Source organism: Takifugu rubripes, chromosome 11 (assembly GCF_901000725.2).
Source record: "Takifugu rubripes chromosome 11, fTakRub1.2, whole genome shotgun sequence".
Lineage (NCBI taxonomy): Eukaryota > Metazoa > Chordata > Actinopteri > Tetraodontiformes > Tetraodontidae > Takifugu > Takifugu rubripes.
In genome coordinates, this window is record NC_042295.1 from 10,777,564 (window position 1) to 10,794,607 (window position 17,044).

Sequence of the window (17,044 nt, forward strand, 5' to 3'; positions counted from 1 at the left end):
GGGGTTCTTTAAAGTGTCTACTTTATAAATAAAGGTAAATTCACACACGAATTCATGTTTATTTACCATGAAAGTTAAGCGAGATTCAAACGAACGACATTTGGCAATTTGGAACATGTGAAAAATGTCAGTAAACACGTTTTTTTTCTTCTGAGGTCGGCATCGGGTAGAGAGTGATTCATATGGGCATCATTAATCGTCTCATAAGAAGCTTTACATCCATTGGTCCCTGTTCGTGGTCTTAGAAGACTTCTTTCTCCTGTGGCCTCACTTTTAGCACAATCCCGCTCCAGGATGAGGACCTGTGTTTGTGCTCTATCTCCTCTCTCCGTGGTCTTCCTCCACCCACGCCACAATCTTCCCCTCCCAGCCGGGCACCACCGCGGAGTCCTGGAACACCTGCACGGCCGACACCCAGCGTTTTTATACAGGAACTCGCATTCTCGCTACAATAAACGGCACCTCTGCGTGGCTGCGGCTGTGATAATGATAATATTTGCCTGCTGGAGCCAACATGGGAAGATGGAGGCTGTAATTGAACCTCCAGTCCTACCTCCTCTTTCACTGTCCCGAACTCTGGGTCCAGGGCTTTAAAGTGGTATCTGAAATTGCCCTGTCTGTCCACGGCGGCCTTAAAGTCTTTCAGCGTCACCTCGCCCAGCCTTTAATAGGACACACACACAAAAATAACATTTTACAGGCGCAGTAGCTCTACTATGTGTGACTCACTTCTATTTGGGTCTCACATCTGATATTTATTGGAAATGTGTGCAAAACGCATCGTGAAGTGTTTTGTTTCTTTTTTCTGTTCACCTTTTGGGGATGGTTATCAGAAATGGCGTGAGCGAGCGGTCTGTGAAGTAGAGCACTTTAGTGGAGACGGTTGTGTCCAGTCCCGGGCTGCTGTGTGAGTGGGCCATTTCTGCAGAAGAAGAACAAAAAGGGGGGGAAAAGGGCTGTTTTCATGCCACACACAGCTCAGAGGGGCATCAGCTCACGATGCACCGCGCGCGGAAATGGAATTCGACGGAACAATCTGACTTAAAGGCCAGCGATGAGACGTTGCGGAGGATGAAAAACTCGGAGCGAAACAAAGATTTTGCTTGTCTCACTTGAGCTCGGTGGCCAAGAGTCGCGGTCTGTCGAGTTGGCTCTGCGTCCCGGAGATTTAAACTCCTCCTGGAAGAAGGAAAAAGAAGAGCTGAATATGTTGCAATTCATCATGCAGCGGTGTGTGTGTGTGTGTGTGTGTGTGTGTGTGTGTGTGTGTGTACCCCTCTGTCCTGTCTCCGCTGGCTTTCTAACGAGTGCAGTCGGTCCACCAGGCTGGACACGCCTTGCTCAAGGGTGTCCAGGGTGTGGTGCTGAGGGTCGTGGCCAGAGAAGTTGTCCCTCAGACTCCGGAGGGCCTCGCGCACCAGCTGCAACTCTTCCCCCTGCAACAAACACCCAGATTTCTGTTAGGACCACGATGGTTCCCAACTCCCACATGAGACCAGGAAGCATATTTACAGGCTGAAACACGGCAGGAGACGTTGAAGAGTTGCCGTAACTTCCGCCGCCGCCGCGTCGGAACGACTGCTGGATGAAGAACATGAACAATCAGGACAAATCTTCATCTTTCAGGAAGAACTAACCCTACCGCGTGATTGAGCCGTCATCTATTAAAACAGGAAGTGGGCTTTATTTTGAGCCAAATGCAGCCGGTGTTGTTTTGGTCCAGTTCCCATCATGCAGCAGGACACCGGTTTCTCCTGCAAGTGTCTCCATCTGCCTGATTTCTGTCGAATTTCATAAGTTGTGAAAGCACTTTTCCATCTACCCTTCCAAGGCCGACCTCCTGCGCCCGCTGTTGTGCTTCTCCCAGCTTCTGCTGCAGGATTCTGTCCTTCCTCCCGAGCTGCTGCTGTTGAAAAGGGCAGGAGGAAGCATCTTCACACGCTAGCACCTATTCAACTGCAAAGACGTGAAAAGATACCTCATATTCTGTGATGAATTTGTTTCCCTCGCTCAGCTTGTGTTTGAGCTCCTCCTGCAAAACATAAATCACCGGTGTCCCGCGTGAGACGCGTGCGGGTCAAACAAATGTGGTCGTGTCAGGTGGAAGTGATGGACCGTCTCACATTTTCGCCTTCCAGCTGATCTTTGGCCATGTTGCACCTCAGTAGTTCCTGCTTTAGCTGCAGCACAGCGTCCTCCTGCACAGCCAGGCGTTGCTGCAGAGCATCCTAATGAGAAAGATCAAAGGAACGTCCGACAGATTGTGCGGCGGAATGTGGGATCCAGCAGTTCTGAGTGCATTATTACCATTAGATTAAAGGGACTGATGAAATAGAATACTTTGCTTTGATCTTATTTTAATTCTCATTTAAAGGTCAAAGCCTCACCTTGATGGCCTGAAGGTGGCGTGCCTCCTGTTTGTGTCTCAGAAGTTCTCTCTGCCAAATGAACAGAGGCTTTAGAAAATGAATTCCTCCCCCCTTGGAGTAACGAATGTAAATTTAAGCTAATTACGTGAACTTATACAATACCTTCAGATCAAGGGTTTCCTCAGTGCTTTGGTCCAGGCGGCTGCGGATTAGAACCTTCAACGGGGGAGGACATGAGGAGGATGAAAGAATGAGGTGAGAGTGAGTGGAGACATCTAGACAGCATTCACCACAGTTAGCAGAGAGGGGGCGCTGTACCAGCTGCTGCTCAGTGCTGGGCCGGGTGTCTCCTAAGCTCACGGATCCGTCCTGGTCCTCCTCGGGGAGAGAGCCATGGAGCAACAAAGCCTGAAGATGGATAGACAGATGTTTTTCCTCATAAATGCAACAATTTGGAACCAATTTGGAATTTTGCTAGACTGGTTTTGACCCTTAAAAAGGGAAAAAAAACCCAACACAATAATGTCTGAGATCAGGATGGATTTGGTGTTATAAAGGTTAAGGTGTGTGGGAATGTGTCTGCACATTCGTCAACCACTTTTATTTAGCTTAACATTATATTAAGTATATTGGCTTGTGCAGCTAACTGTGGAAGTGGAGCTTTAGTAAAAATCAATAATGTTTAGATGTAGAAAGAAGAAGTCTATTTTCGGCTTTCTGCCTTGTTTTCTGGACGCTAATGGATTTATGAAGAAAACAAACAAGCGCGGTGTGTTTATCTTGTCTTGAAAATGAAATCCTCAATAGATCAGTGTCCACTACAGATGAATAATTTTGATTCATGTATTCGAAGGGCTTGTTTGGAGTCCTCAGGCTAATGTTGCCCCTCAAGGTTGCAGGGCTGACCTGCAGGTGAAACACCATCCGCCTGGCTTCTTGCATCTCCTTCTCCAGCTGCTCCTGATGCTCCTCCCATGTCTTTTCCTCCTCCGGCGCCTCAAGCCCAAGAGAGGGACACAGGCCGCAGAGAGGCACCTCCACTGGAAGGAAGAGTTTCGGGGGACATGATAGAAGATGAGGGGCAGAGCTTTAACGCAGGACTCGGCACATCCTTTCAAGCTCGGCAAGAGACGATGGGCGGCCGACCAACCTGAAAGAGATTTCCTCTCCGTCAGCTCGGGTATGTCATCCCGACGTTCCCCCTGCTCCTCAGGCTGATCGTGGACCGGCTCCAATTTGGGGGCGAAGGCCGGCTGGATGACGGCGTACTCGTCTTTGGGGGTGTGTGCAGGGCTGGCTGAGCTGAGGCTGAAACAGATGGCGCACACGAGCAGGAATCAGTCTGTTTGTGTCCTCTGCCAAACTAGTGCCAGTAAATAAAAACACATAAAATGGAGATACGCAGTGACTCCCCGGGGAACAGGAAATGTGAGCTGATTCAATTTGGCGATACCTTTCCCGGGTCTATCCGTTTGGAAGGAACACAGTGGTGCCGGTGTAATTACAGCAAATCAAAGGCTGATTAAGAGATAGTATGTTCATTTCCTGACAGGGAAGTCTAACTTGTTAACTCCTTTTTTGCCCTTTGGCCCCCTTTTTCTAAAATAAGAACACGATAGACTCTGAGCAGCTGGAGTTTGTGCAGCTTGAGTGGATGTGGAATTATTCGCTTCTTTTTTTACCCCATGACATAATATCTAGTCGCCACAGGCACTGTCATCTCCAGTCTTCTTTGTTTATGTGTTTATAAAGAATGGGTCGTACTTTGCGTAACCTGCGACCCGTGGCGTGACGGGGCATTCCTTCTGGTTTCCCAGTTTGTCTGCATGGGAAAACAAGCCCTCATCTGTAAAACCACTTGTGACGTCTGTATCAGAGAAGGGAAGGGGACAGAAAAACCTCATTCTGCTCTTCAGATCCAAAAACTACAGATTTAAACAGTGAGATTATCCTGTGGATTTGTTAAACACGTCCTTCTCATACATATGCTGAGAGATTTAGATGGGAGCCAGCGAGATTTTCTGCTTATCTAATAGCATTACGAGGCACCAACAAAGCGGCGGTAAACAGGAACTCTTGTGCTATCCATCAGTTTTTGCTACACAGCTTTCTTTCATGGATATCAGCTCACATTCTTGTTCAATGGAGTTAAGATTCACACTGGTGGCTTTTTCTGTGGCCAGAGAGGAGGGAAATGGAACCTTTTCACTCTGAATTTATTGCCGCATTTAGCTAAATGCTAATACTGGCCAGGCTAAAGTGCCTCAGACTAAAATGGCCATTGCTCCATCCAATTTTGACTGGATGGAACCTGTTGAGGTGAAGGAAGCATTAGACTAGATTTATGATCCAGAGCCACCAGCAGGCTGATGCAGCAACCTCCCTGCTAGCGTCGACAAACGCGCAGCATTTGCATGTATAATTAAGAAGCATTAATAAATGATGTGGCTCCTTTCTCTTAACTGGAGGAGCTTCAGTTTGGTCAAAAAAAGCTTTTTTCTCCAGGTCACTTTAAGTATCTTGTAAAATGCTAATGCTCATCCCATTAAGTGTTTCTGCAGAGCAGCTGCATCCAGCTAATCCCGTTACTACGGACGATGACAGTATCAATCTGCTCTCCATCATTGTCCCATTGTAAGCGAGTTTAGTTCACAAACTCACAGATCTGCAACATATGGATTAAGCCACCGATTAAGTGCTGGGATTTTCTGGGGATGAGCTTCAGATTAACATCATTTGAACAGCAGCGGTGGAAAGTTACCAAGTATAGTTCCACTCTTTTATCTGTCTGCTGCATGAGCCGAACACATGTCACGTTCACCACAACTTCCTAACACTCCGTCCTGATGCAGAAACGCAATAATGCTATTTGAGATAAACCATTGTTGCAAACACGTCTTCCAGTACTGAGCTGGTTTTACTTTAGGAATTAACTGACCTGTTTAAAATATATTTGCCAGTATTACTAAATATATACATATATTTTTGTACTGGTATGTCTTAAACATTCAAAGTAGAATGACAGAGCTAGTCATTAGCAGCCCCGCTGAGCCCGGCTGCTCGGCTCTACCATCCATGCACACACAGGGACACACCCACATCTGCTGCACTGTAAACACTGAACAATAACCTGCACCTCAGGGCGTAAATCACTTCAGCACGGTTCATTTTCTCACTCTCAAAACAATATGCACATGCACCAAATGCTAAAGATGGTGCACATACATGTTTGTCGGCTGGCATCTGTCGATGCAGGGGAGACAAAGATAGCTGGCTGGATCCTCCCAATGTTGCTATTGTTTTTGGAAAAGGCTGCTCTTACCATTTCATCTGCTTGGCTCCCATGCTGGTGTTTACAGGTTCAGCCCTCCAAACAGCCGCGGCAGCCCTCCATCTGTTAGATGATGCTCTTCTCCTCCAGACAGGACCATAGCCCAAACGCTGCACAGGGAGGGGAAGAGCGGTAAAAAGGGAAGCAGCCAAGAGGAGCCTCCACGTCGCACGCTGAGCTCAATCAGAAATGACAGCACATTCAAATCCTCCCCAGTGGCAACCTCCTGAAATCATAACACTCTAAAATCCTCATCAGAGACCGCAGGATCCCTCTTTTGGATCACGCCAGGGCTGTGGAACAGATGCACACTAGTCTGCCTGCGTCCTCACTGCAGTCGCCATGTGTGAGAGCTCACCAGCTCCCATTCACGGACACAATGTTTTTTTGTTCCCTGTGGACAAGAACTGATGCAGCCCTTGTGCATCACTGTCATCCCTTGTTTTTGGCATTTATTCCCTCTGCCCTCCCTCTTTCTTCTTCTATTCTTTTCAGTCTCGCTTTGTATCAGCCCTTCCTTCTTTCAGGCAGTAGGGATGTCAGACATAGGTCTGTCTGGGTTGCATTACCCTCCCCCTCTGCCTCACTCCTCCTCTTCCCTCCTTTCCTGCTCTCCCCTTTCATAGAGGAGGAGGAGGAGGAGTGGGTTCTGCTCCTGTTCTTTTCTGTGTATGTGGCGGTACTAAAATAAGCACTGAGCACAAAAAGAAATGAAGAGACAGGTTTCTTTGTGTTTAATATTTAGAGGGGGCAAAATGACAGGCCTGGACAAGAACAACATGCCCACACAGAGAGGATGTTAAAGATATCTGTATTTACAGACTCAAGGGAAGTCTGAAATCTGAAAACAAACAGTGGTATGTTTGGAATGCACACAACAACAAACACAGTGCCATTCCTCTTATGTGGTGTAATGTGGAAGCAAGATACAAATAGAAATAGATGAGTTTTGGCTGCGTGCTTCAGTGTAACATTTGATGAAAAGGTGGCAGGGCTGAGCAGATGGTGACATCAGGGCCAATGCAAAGTAGTTCCTGCCAAAACAAAATGCAAAGTGATGGCAGCTTAAATTCTGCATGACATCATCATCATCATTACATGATACCTTCAAACATGTCCTTGGAGTTATGCACACAGACAGATCACATTCCGTTTATTAATTTAATTAAAAATAACATATAAATCTCTATTCAAACTCATTGATCTCACTTTTCTAATTGAAACATGAAACACGTTCATAACGTGCCTGAAAGTCGTTGTTGCCATTTTAATGAATTTTCAGGGAAATTGCAGCTTTCACTTAATAATAGCTGTCAGGATTCTATTTTGTTAAAATTCGTCGTAGTGAAAATCCACGTCCCCTTTAACTGTGATGAGCAGCTCAATGAACCAATCACAGACATGCACTCGTGACAATTTCCGTTTTGGTGAAGTATTTCCGGTTCACTTTACCGGATGTTGGGGTGGGAGTTGAGAACAGCGTTATGTAGTTTTAAAATATTTTCACGGTGAATTTTGCAGCCGTTTATTAAACGACGTTGGAAAAATCAAACCAGCGTTAATTTCACGGTATTACAAACATTTATACGTGATATGAGTTACTGGGATTGTATTGTATCTAAATGTCAATTTTCTAGCTAGCAAGCTAAGTACCGTAGTGATCCTTCCAAAACAGTCCTGAACACCCTTATTAATAATCCTATTTATTTACGAACTATTATTTCTGTCTATAAAGTTTATTTGTCCCTTGTTAGGTGTCGCCATGTCAAGGCAATCGTCCGGGAAGACTTTGTTAAGGAACGTAATCCGTCACACAGATGCTCACAACAAGGTAAATTCAGTCAAACTTCTGTTCGGACTTCTGGACAAGTCGTATTATGCTTTCGTTTATTTCGTTTCATCACCAGTTATTGCCACAGCGTTTTGCCAATTGTGTGGTGAAAACTTTCATAGCTTGTGTTTACCGTTGTCTTGCATTAAGAAGTTACCTCTGATCGGCTTTAAAACCATCCTGTAGCCTTGGATCTCGTCTAGTTCCTTAAAATTGTAGCAGTGTTATGCTCATATGGTAGCTCACGTTGTCACACGTGTGTGTGTGTGTGTGTCTGTCTGTGTGTGTGTGTCTGTGTGTGTGTGTGTGTGTGTGTGTCTGTGTGTGTCTGTGTGTGTGTCTGTGTGTGATGTACGTAACACATCAAAGATCCAGGAGGAGTCAGAGATGTGGAAAATGCGAGACTGGGAGATCCAGAAGTCCCATCCCCGAACTATGTCTGACACGGAGAACAAGAGGTAACTGAACGGTGAATATGAGCCACACCAACAATTTGAGACTGGCCCTTTTTCAGTTGGAAGACCTGCGATTTCTCTGTCGCCACCAGGATTTTGTAGCTGTGGCTGTTTTTCAGGCGGCGTATGTACTGTGATCAGCCCAGGTACCTGAGTCAAAGCAGGGTGTCGGAACATGATGACAGAGAGGCTCGATACTGGACCAGGAAGCTGTATGAGTTTGAGTCTAATGATCCAGACAGGTACTGAATGACCTGTAGCCACCATCTACAGTGTTAAAAAGAAGCAATGTATATGTATTTTATTCAAAAGGAATATAGTCCAACTATTGTTTAACATTAGCTTCATACTGTTATTTTATTGGAACTCGTTGATGCTCATTTTAAAATCTAATTCTGACATTGTTAAAATATGCTTATATTATGTCATGAAATCGAGAGAACCAAGTCAAGAAATTGTTCATGGGCTTGTTGGTTTCACAGGTGGGGGCATAGTGGCTTCAAAGAGCTTTATCCTGAGGAGTTTAAAAGCGACAGGTAACTCAAAACTTCGTTCTGCCTTAAATATGCAAAACCACATGCTTAAGATTGGCATATCTATTGGAAGGATTTGCCACAAAGTTTAACGTCTTGCAAGAAAATTCTTCTTCTTCCTCCTGTTTTTATTTTATTTGATCTCCTTTAGATTCCGGCGATATATTAATATTATTAATTTAACTGCCCATTTTTGAGACAGTTATAAGATCTAACTTCTAAACACATTTGACAATTTTTATTCCAGTATATATGCACACGGTGCAAACGTGAATTTGGCTGAAGTTAATGTTTTAATGAGCCCAATCCTGTTTAGTCTGTGTAAAGCTTCCTCCTGATTTCTCTGTATTCTTCTTTCCCCAGTGAAGAGAGTCCCACTGTGAAGACTAAACGCCACAAAACGAAGAAGTCCAAGTCGGAGGCAGGCTCGCCAAAACGATCAAAGAAATCCTCCCGAAAGAAGAAGAAGAAGAAAAAGAAGAAATCCGACGGTGAGAAGCGCAAAAAGGCGGAGAGCTTGAGCAGTAGCGACGACACCGGCGCTCCAAAAGACAGACAGAGGAGGAAGAAGAGGAAAAGTCCATGTAAAAATCATAAATATTTAAAAATCAGCAAGAAAGAGGAGGAGAGCAGCTCCGAGGACAGCAGTGACGACGAAGAGAGGGAAAGAAGGACTTCCGATCACAAAAAAGGAAAGCTGGACTCCCACAGAGACTCCGACTCGGGACTGAGCGCGAAGAAGAGGAGGAGGAACTGGAAAGAAGCAGACGAGGAGAGCTCGCGCGGTAGTTCTGCAGACTGAGACGGCTCAGGTGGCCACCAGCCGAAGTACAAACGCTGCTCGTGTTTGCCTCAACTTCAGACGGCCTTCCCCGTCTGTACCAGCGCTCACACACCTCTGCACAGGCTCCACGCCGCACGCACAGCATGATGGGAGAATTCCGGGAGTTCTCTCGCACGTCTCGAGGAAATCTGTCTGATTCCATCCATTCTTCTCAGCATCGGCCTCGCAAAGAGGCTTTTTAAGACCACAATTTTAGGGATATTGTATTTATAAATAAGAGACACATCATGCAACCTTTTTATAAGTTGTAATTTTATACATTTGATATTTGTACGCTGCACACTGCCGCAGAGATAATAAACATCTGATGTGCTTTTTCTAAGAAACGACTAAGACAGATTTGTTCTTCTGAAATTGAAGCGGTAAAAGTCTTTAATTAGAAATAAGGCTGTCTTTAGATTATTTAATTTTCAGAGGAAAAGCAATGTGCAGTGCACGGGGGGATAGATAAGGGGAAAACGAATAGGAGAACATCGGTGCGCTTGAGCTTTTTGTGTCGGGGGTTCAATTGAAACAAAGAGATTAGTTGTAATGATGGTGCCAGTGATTGAGGCAGTCATAAAGGCCGTAATAACTGTGATTAGAATGTTAAATATCTAACTGCGGCTGTTAACCTCAATAAACTCACCATTATCAGGAATATTGTCGCGCTCCATCTTGACATATTTAAACAGGCAGATAAGAATAAAAGTCAGTCGTTCAGAGCCAAATATAGAAATTAAAAGCACATCTGTGGTGTGATGGACCCCCCCCCCCCCCCCCCCACACACACACACACACTCACACACACACACGACCTGCTGGTCATCGCATCAGAATTTCACCAATCTGTCTGAGCCTCCTGGTTTTGCACGTTTGGATGTTGAAAGTCTTGGAAGACAACACAAGGGCGCGTGAGTGTGTGTTCTTGATGCCTGGAGCTCTTTTCTGAGTCTGTGTCAATAGGCTAAGTGCTGTTTCCACACTGCACAGAGCTCGACTGCTGCTGCTGCTGCTGCTGCCCAGATCTGGGAAGCAGATAAAAGCAAATAAAAGCTGACTGGTCAGATCAGTATTGATGCTAGTTCTCTCCAGCAGCATTCTCAAGGTTAATAAGCTATTAACAAGAGGTCACCCCACTGAATTGAGCCTTCTTGTAAAGGTGAGTTCATGATTAAAAGCTCTTAATCCTGATAAACACAAATTGTGTGTTTTATCCGCATTATGACAAATCTGGGAGGATTTAATGGTGATTTCCACCCACAATTAGCTTAGCTTTGCCATCCAAAGGTGAATGTCTCCTGAATTCCCACAAGGATTCAACCTAGAAGGACGATTATTCTGCCCCCACTAGTTGAATCAATTCAAATGATGATCCACGGCGCCTCACTTCCTCACGCTTGCAGCGCGTCAGGGAATCCTCGCCCCCCATTAGGTCTGAGCACATATTGTAGCCATCAAAAGCTCTGATGAAATCCAACATGCCGGGCTCCAGCCTCCTCCTGCCCGAGCCGATTTGGGACCGAGCGGTGGTTATTGATAGGGACGGACAAGAAATGCTTCCCCCGCTGTGTGAAACGGCGCATCAGTCGGAGGCGAGGGCATGAAAACAGCTGAATTATTTATGCACTGCAAACTTACGACATTTAAACCTATCGCCCGGGCCAGAAACAAGATAACAGTCCCGCCTTTTAAAAAAATGATAAGGGAAGAGGTTGGAATGAATTAATGGGTTTAATCTCTCAGGATGCAAACGGGAGATGGAGGAGCGAGAACATCTCCATCTGCACTGTTTCATCTCAGTGTCCCGGGGAAGGAGGCTTCTTTAAACAAATATCCTTCCACCTGAGCAGATCTCCGTCCGTCTTGCCTTCATATTTAATAGAGATGCATGATTTATGGCAGAATACGCTGTAGGTGTCAGAACAATCATTTCAGGCTATTAATTATGAATCAGTTTGCTTACAACTATGACCCCTGCCGGATTTGCAACCGCTGTATATCATGTATTTATTTATTTATAGGCTCAGTAAAGGCTCCTATGCAGCTTAATGCTCAGAATGGGTGGTTTCTCTTGGCTCCTGTTTAATTAACCTTCTTGCTGATGTGTCTGTTTGAGAGAGAAAGCAGGATGCTGCAGCTAATGCTAATCAGGTTCAGCATCTTAAGCATGGGTGCAGCTCTCCGACTCCCCCTGGCGGCCACCACAGGTATAGTAGCAGCGGTGACAGCAGCTGGCAGGTATTTTTTAATTCAGCATCATGTCTCCCGACGGTGTCCCCCGTGCCCCTCGTCTCCCCCCTCTGCTTGACAGAAGCCTTATAGATAGCACTCTGTGATCAAATATTTATCACCTGTGTCTGTGTCCCTCCTGAAGGAGCAGGGAGAAAAAAAGCCACGGATACAGTTAACCCACAGAAAAAAAAAAATTTAATACCCTTCACGAGGGGGATAAATGGTCCAAACTTCGACATACTAAATAGGGAGAGGTGTGATGACACAGGTTTTTAATGTAAAAACTTGCAGCCAACACCCAAATGCTTTGTAAAAAGTCATGTGACGAATGACTTACTGTACATAGTTAGTACACATACACCAATGTTTTAATATACTCATATATGTCTTTTTTTTTGTTGTTGTTGCTGTCATTTTATCTAGACCAGCCAGATACGGTACCGACTGAAATACAGTCACGATTATTCAAGAGTCCATCCTTTTTCAGGGAGGATCCCAGCTTTGCCGTCAGGTCCGTCTTCACCGCGCTAGCCTTAGAAATCACAAAATCCTGTTTTTTTTAAATCAATATTATTGTATAGACTGGTGGTGATACATGTCCTCGTATCTCGTGTCTTCTGTGCAAAAAGTTTGTTTTTTTTGTCTGTTTTAATCGAGAGAACCTAAATCATGACGGACAGAACAAGGACACCTGGCTGTTTCACTTTACAGTTAGAGTGTTTTTTTTGTTTTTTTTTTGTCTTTTCAATACTTTTTAAACACACAAACAGTCACATCCAAATGTCACACTCCCTTGGCATGTCACAGAAACAAACAAAAGGCGTTAACCAAAAAAATAAATCCAATTAAATGCTTCTGGTTACCAGGGTGACGATGACAGAGAGTAAGGTTTGTGTCTACAGTGAGCAGCATCCTCCATTCGTACATATCTTCTTCTTCTTCTTCTTCTTTTTTTTAATAAGGCACTGCTGCATAAAGAACGGACAGGGCAGACAAACCTCTCTGGGATTATGATGAAAAGAGACTGCATTCTTTACAGCGACTCACAGAAAGTTTGCATGTCCGCTGTGTGCGAGAGAAACAAACGCGTGTTGTATGGCATGTTTTTACAAGTGGGTGTCTTAGCCAGTAAGTGGGGGAGGGGGGCAAGTGGCTTCTGTCCTCCTGCTCCTCCTCACACCGTGCTCTCCAGCATCCACTCGGTGCTGCTGAACGTAACTCTCCTGTTGGCCAGGGGTGATGGCTCCGTGTTGAGCTGGTTGGTGGACCTGTGCCACCTCGTCCTCGCTCTGCGCGGGTAACTGTGACTCTGAAAAATGGAGTAATCCCCCCCATCGAAGGAGAATCTGTGCCTAGTTCGTGCTAGCTCGTTAGGGAGCATCCCCACGTTGGCCAGGGCGTTTTTCTTGTCTTTGAGCCTGGGGGCCTCCTTGGTGCCAGCGTTGGGGCCTATGAGACACAGGGACATGGTGGAGCCCGTGAGGCTGCTGTCCGTCTGCGTGTCATCCGAGGGCGGTCCGGAACGCGGGGCGTCCAGGCTGATCCGCCTCTTCATCCTGTCTGCAGACAGAGACGGCAGCTCCACCTCCAGCACGGCAGTGGCGGTCGGTGACTCCTCTCTCTTCTCGCCGTCCAGCACCAACGCTGTGCACTGTTTGGGGGCCTGGGCTTCACACTGACCCTCATCGGATGGCTGCTTGGAGGCGGAGCGCTGGAGCCCCTGCTGGCTGCCATTGGTCTGGCAGTGCATGCTGGAACTGACCTTTATTTTGCCGTCCTCCGGGCTGCTGTACGCCTTGTAGCGGATCATCAGGATGACAATGAAGACCAACACTGAAGCGACAATTATACCACCAATAATGATGATCATGGTGCCTCCCAGGAATTGGCTGTGCATGAAGCGACACTGGCTGACTTCGTTGTCCGTGTGAAACTGCACGCAGCCGACCACGCGTGTGGCCGTTAGCGACGTGATGCCGTCGTCGTACACAGCGAGCACGCACAGGTCGTACTCTCGGCCTGCCGCCAGATCATTGACAAGGAAGTTTTTGTTGGTGGGTGGAATCATCCTGCGGAGACAAGAAGACAGCGCAGTGTCCAGATGTAGACGATTAATCACCATGGTTACAACGCCCACCTCTGCTCATCTGCATAAAGTGCATTAAATCACGCCAAAGCGCCAGCGACTCAAAGGCAACAGAGCCATAACGGAACGATCGGGGGAGATCACTCATGTCAGCAGGCAAACATAAAATGGCTCAACACCTCTCAGAAGAGGTGAGCCATGAATATATCAAGAAAGGGCAACGAGACGTCGTTTCGTGGCGAGGAGAAGCAGCTGCGGACGCGACGTACGACGCGCCGCAGGCGTCAACGCGTGACAGCCCAGGGTTACTGAGATTACGGGACCGCCAACACTACGGCGGGAGGCAATGTCTCCAGGTCAACTTTAATGCAATTAGCGACTCGTTCGTTTTCCCTACTGGGGGACTTTGATGGTTATCATTTGCAGGTAATAATGTACCAACTAAAGACAAAACAACACTAGGATCCACGCCCAAAGCGGATGTGAAGCGGAGCCACTCATCTGATCCGATAAAGAATCATCCAGAAACAAAGGAGCAGTTAACCGCAGTTTCACTCTAATGTACATTACATAGCTGCAGCGGAAGAATATTATCAAGCAAATGTGTCCCTGATCCACTAAATCTATTAATATTTTACATTCTAGGCAATGCGATGCGGCCAATAAATCATCGCGGGGGTCAGTTTTTTCACCAAAGACCTTGAAGACTTTCACAGTGTTATTGCTTTTGTACTTACAGTAAATAACAGCGACGCCTCTTTCCCAAGTGCAACCGAGCTCGTTATGAGACAACCACACCTAATCAGGCGTTATGCTTTGACTAATTGCTCCTGACACTTGCTAATGATACAAATGTTTACTTACAGTGAAGCACTCGCTGCTACAGACACAGGCTAGAAACTGGCCGGCATTCCTTGCACCAAGTACAAGAATTGGGATGCAGATTTTATAGATTTTAGGGTCAGAAAGGCTTGGCCCCGCCTCCTACGGCCGCCAGATGAAACCGTGGGTGTTCCGTCTACCTCCGGACACGTTTCATTATGTTGCCTCTTTGGGATCTGTCAATGCGACGACCTGCGCCGCCGCGTCGCTCAGCAGATGGCCACTCCAGATGTCTCACCTTTCACGCGTCCCCGCTCTACCCCTGCGCCACCCCTCGCCTCCGCCTCCACGCCGGACGACTTACCTGTAAACCAAAGTATCATCTGCCGTGCTGTTGTACTGAATCTGGTACATCCTGATGCCCGGAATGTGGCGCTCGGAAGGCCAGCGGATCACGGCGGAAGAGGAGGTCAGCTCGGCGACCATCACCCTCCTGTCCTGCTTGTCGTAACCCTTGGTGTCGTTGCCGGATTTGAAGGAGGTGGTGATGTCGGAGAGGCCGGGGTCCTCGCGCAGGTGGCCCGTGTTGTTAACGAACAAGGGCAGGGGGATGATGTTGATCTCCACGGCGGCGGTGGCGATGCCTGCGGCGTTGGACGCCACGCAGTTGAACGCCCCGCTGTCCTTCAGGGTGGTGATGAGAATATCGAGGGTGCCGTTGCCGTGCAGAATGGTGCGGGAGTTATTCTGCACCAGTTTGCCGTCGGGAAAGCGCCAGTGGATATCTGGATCGGGATCACCCACAGCTGTGCATCTCAGAGTCACCCCCTGCCCTTCCATCACGAACGGCTTGGTGGAAATGTTTTTGGTGATGAGCGGGGGCTCGCACTCGAACTCTCCCTCTTGGATGGACCAGAAGTATTTATCCATCAGGTGCTCCGGCGAGGCGCAGGTCTCCAGGTCGTCCTCTCTGGTCAGCCGGCGGAGCCAGAGCAGCTCGCAGTTGCAGTGCAGGGGGTTCCCGCCGAAGCTCACCGCCAGCGTGGACGAGCTGGAGCCCTTGGCGTCCGACAGCACCTGCGCATGCTGGAACAGGCTGTCCGGGGGCAGCTTCTGAAGTCTGTTGGAGGTCATGTCCAGACGGACCAGCTTGGTGAGGAGCGTGAACGTACCTGCCTCAATGTGGTCGATGAGGTTGTGGTCAAGCGTCAGCGTGTTGATGTTGATCATTCTCGCTATGGCTTCCCAGGGGAGGCTGCGCAGGTTGTTGTTGGACAGGTCCAAGTCCTCTATGGTGGAGACAAACATGTCGAAGGAGGTGGGCGCCACCTGTTGGATCTGGTTGTTCCCCAGGATGAGGTGCCGCAGGCTGACGAGGCCCGTGAAGTGATCGTCCTTTATCACGTTGAGGCGGTTCCCGTCCATGTGGAGGGCCCGCAGGGCCTTCAGGCCGTAGAAGGCGTGGGGAGTGATCTGGCTGATGGTGTTGCGGGACAGAGTCAGATGGACCAAACTGGTCATGTTGAAAAAGTCCTTCCTGCGTATGACGGTGATGAAGTTGTCCGTGAGTCGCAGTTCGACCGTCTTGCGATCGATGGTCGGGGGCACGAACAGCAGGCCGGTCTTAGCACAGAGCAGAGTCAGGGTCGGGGAGAGGTGCTGGCAGATGCAGCGGCCCGGGCAGCTGTAGCCCTTCACCAGAGCGGCGCAGAGCAGCACGCAAACAACCAGCCGCTCCATAGTTGAAGTGTCTCCGGCTCCTGTTTGTGAGACCAAAGAGGAGAAACAAGAAAGAGAAATCGCTTCATTAATAAGTACAGGATGACCCGAGCGGTAAGCGTGACCGAGACCGCAGAACCCTCACAGGAAGTTACAAATCAGAGGATGAGAAGTAATGACAGCCGGGAAGATGAAAGGCTTTCCTGGCATCATCAGAAGTCACGATTTTTACCAAAATGACAGGGATCGTTTTGTACCTACGAGTGGTAGAACCTCCCCACATTATTCTACAACTATCTTCTGCATGTTCGTCATTAAACTTGCACGGTTTTAGCGCACCGGCGGTGGAATGAAGGTGGTAAAGGGCACATGTCGCCAACGCTCGCGGTTCCTCTTGACCTTTTCACGCTTCCTGCTCTTTCCGCGCCTCCGCAACAAACAAAAATAATTAGATGGACACCTGTCATGTTAATCAGGGTGGCGGAAACAGAAACTGGCGCTCACCCGAGTTCACCCGGCGGAGGACCTCACGATGTTCCGACTGTCTGAGTTCCAATTAGAAGTATTGATTCATGGAACTCGGGGAGAAGATGCCCGCGGTGGCACCTGATAAAAGTGATCCTCCGCCATAATAACCATGAGAGACTTCCTTCTTGGTCGCCTTTAGCATCGCTCCTGATGAGATAGCCCATAAATGCTGATAAAGAGATGACAAGTTACTGTTCCGGTCTGGAATTTGGGAACGATAGCAACCCACACATCCTATCGCAACCCCACAGGGTGACACTTCGGACCCCCGCTGGGTCCAGCCTGTCAATCAACGGCCAGATCTCTACCCGA

General features: G+C 47.6%; 3 protein-coding genes and 1 long non-coding RNA gene across 7 annotated transcripts in view; 1 reads left to right on the plus strand and 3 right to left on the minus strand.

The window, feature by feature from the left end:
- Nucleotides 1-39: 39 nt before the first annotated feature.
- dixdc1a (DIX domain containing 1a) lies at nt 40-6,273 on the minus strand. Of its 4 annotated transcripts, none has more exons than XM_029843897.1 (15): nt 5,692-6,273; nt 3,520-3,677; nt 3,276-3,409; nt 2,688-2,777; nt 2,532-2,585; nt 2,388-2,438; nt 2,124-2,228; nt 1,979-2,032; nt 1,823-1,903; nt 1,513-1,578; nt 1,275-1,436; nt 1,113-1,179; nt 814-922; nt 554-662; nt 40-399 (listed from the first exon to the last, which is right to left on the minus strand). In XM_029843897.1, the coding sequence occupies exons 1-15, from the start codon at nt 5,712-5,714 to the stop codon at nt 316-318; spliced, it is 1,347 nt and encodes a 448-aa protein (XP_029699757.1). In that variant the 5' UTR covers nt 5,715-6,273; the 3' UTR covers nt 40-315. The 4 variants fall into 4 exon arrangements, with proteins under 4 accessions (XP_029699757.1, XP_029699755.1, XP_029699756.1 ...); XM_029843895.1 differs by having other exon boundaries at nt 1,513-1,581; XM_029843896.1 differs by having other exon boundaries at nt 1,823-1,906.
- A 145-nt stretch (nt 6,274-6,418) lies between these two features.
- On the minus strand, nt 6,419-7,797 carry LOC115251559 (uncharacterized). The gene is made up of 2 exons (XR_003890103.1): nt 7,689-7,797; nt 6,419-6,734 (listed from the first exon to the last, which is right to left on the minus strand). It is a non-coding gene; the product is annotated as an uncharacterized lncRNA (long non-coding RNA).
- Nucleotides 7,116-9,689, plus strand: nkapd1 (NKAP domain containing 1). Its single transcript, XM_011608528.2, has 6 exons — nt 7,116-7,269; nt 7,455-7,531; nt 7,901-7,989; nt 8,106-8,228; nt 8,469-8,522; nt 8,883-9,689. Exons 2-6 carry the CDS (start codon nt 7,463-7,465, stop codon nt 9,319-9,321), a joined length of 774 nt encoding a protein of 257 aa, XP_011606830.2. The 5' UTR covers nt 7,116-7,269; nt 7,455-7,462; the 3' UTR covers nt 9,322-9,689.
- A 3,294-nt stretch (nt 9,690-12,983) lies between these two features.
- Nucleotides 12,984-17,044, minus strand: part of lrfn1 (leucine rich repeat and fibronectin type III domain containing 1) — a 65,166-nt gene continuing 61,105 nt past the window's right edge. Inside the window, 3 exon segments of the mRNA XM_003968521.3 lie at nt 12,984-13,294; nt 13,296-13,646; nt 14,850-16,245. Of these exon segments, the coding sequence (XP_003968570.2) occupies nt 13,129-13,294; nt 13,296-13,646; nt 14,850-16,225 (1,893 nt within the window). The 5' untranslated portion in view covers nt 16,226-16,245 and the 3' untranslated portion in view covers nt 12,984-13,128.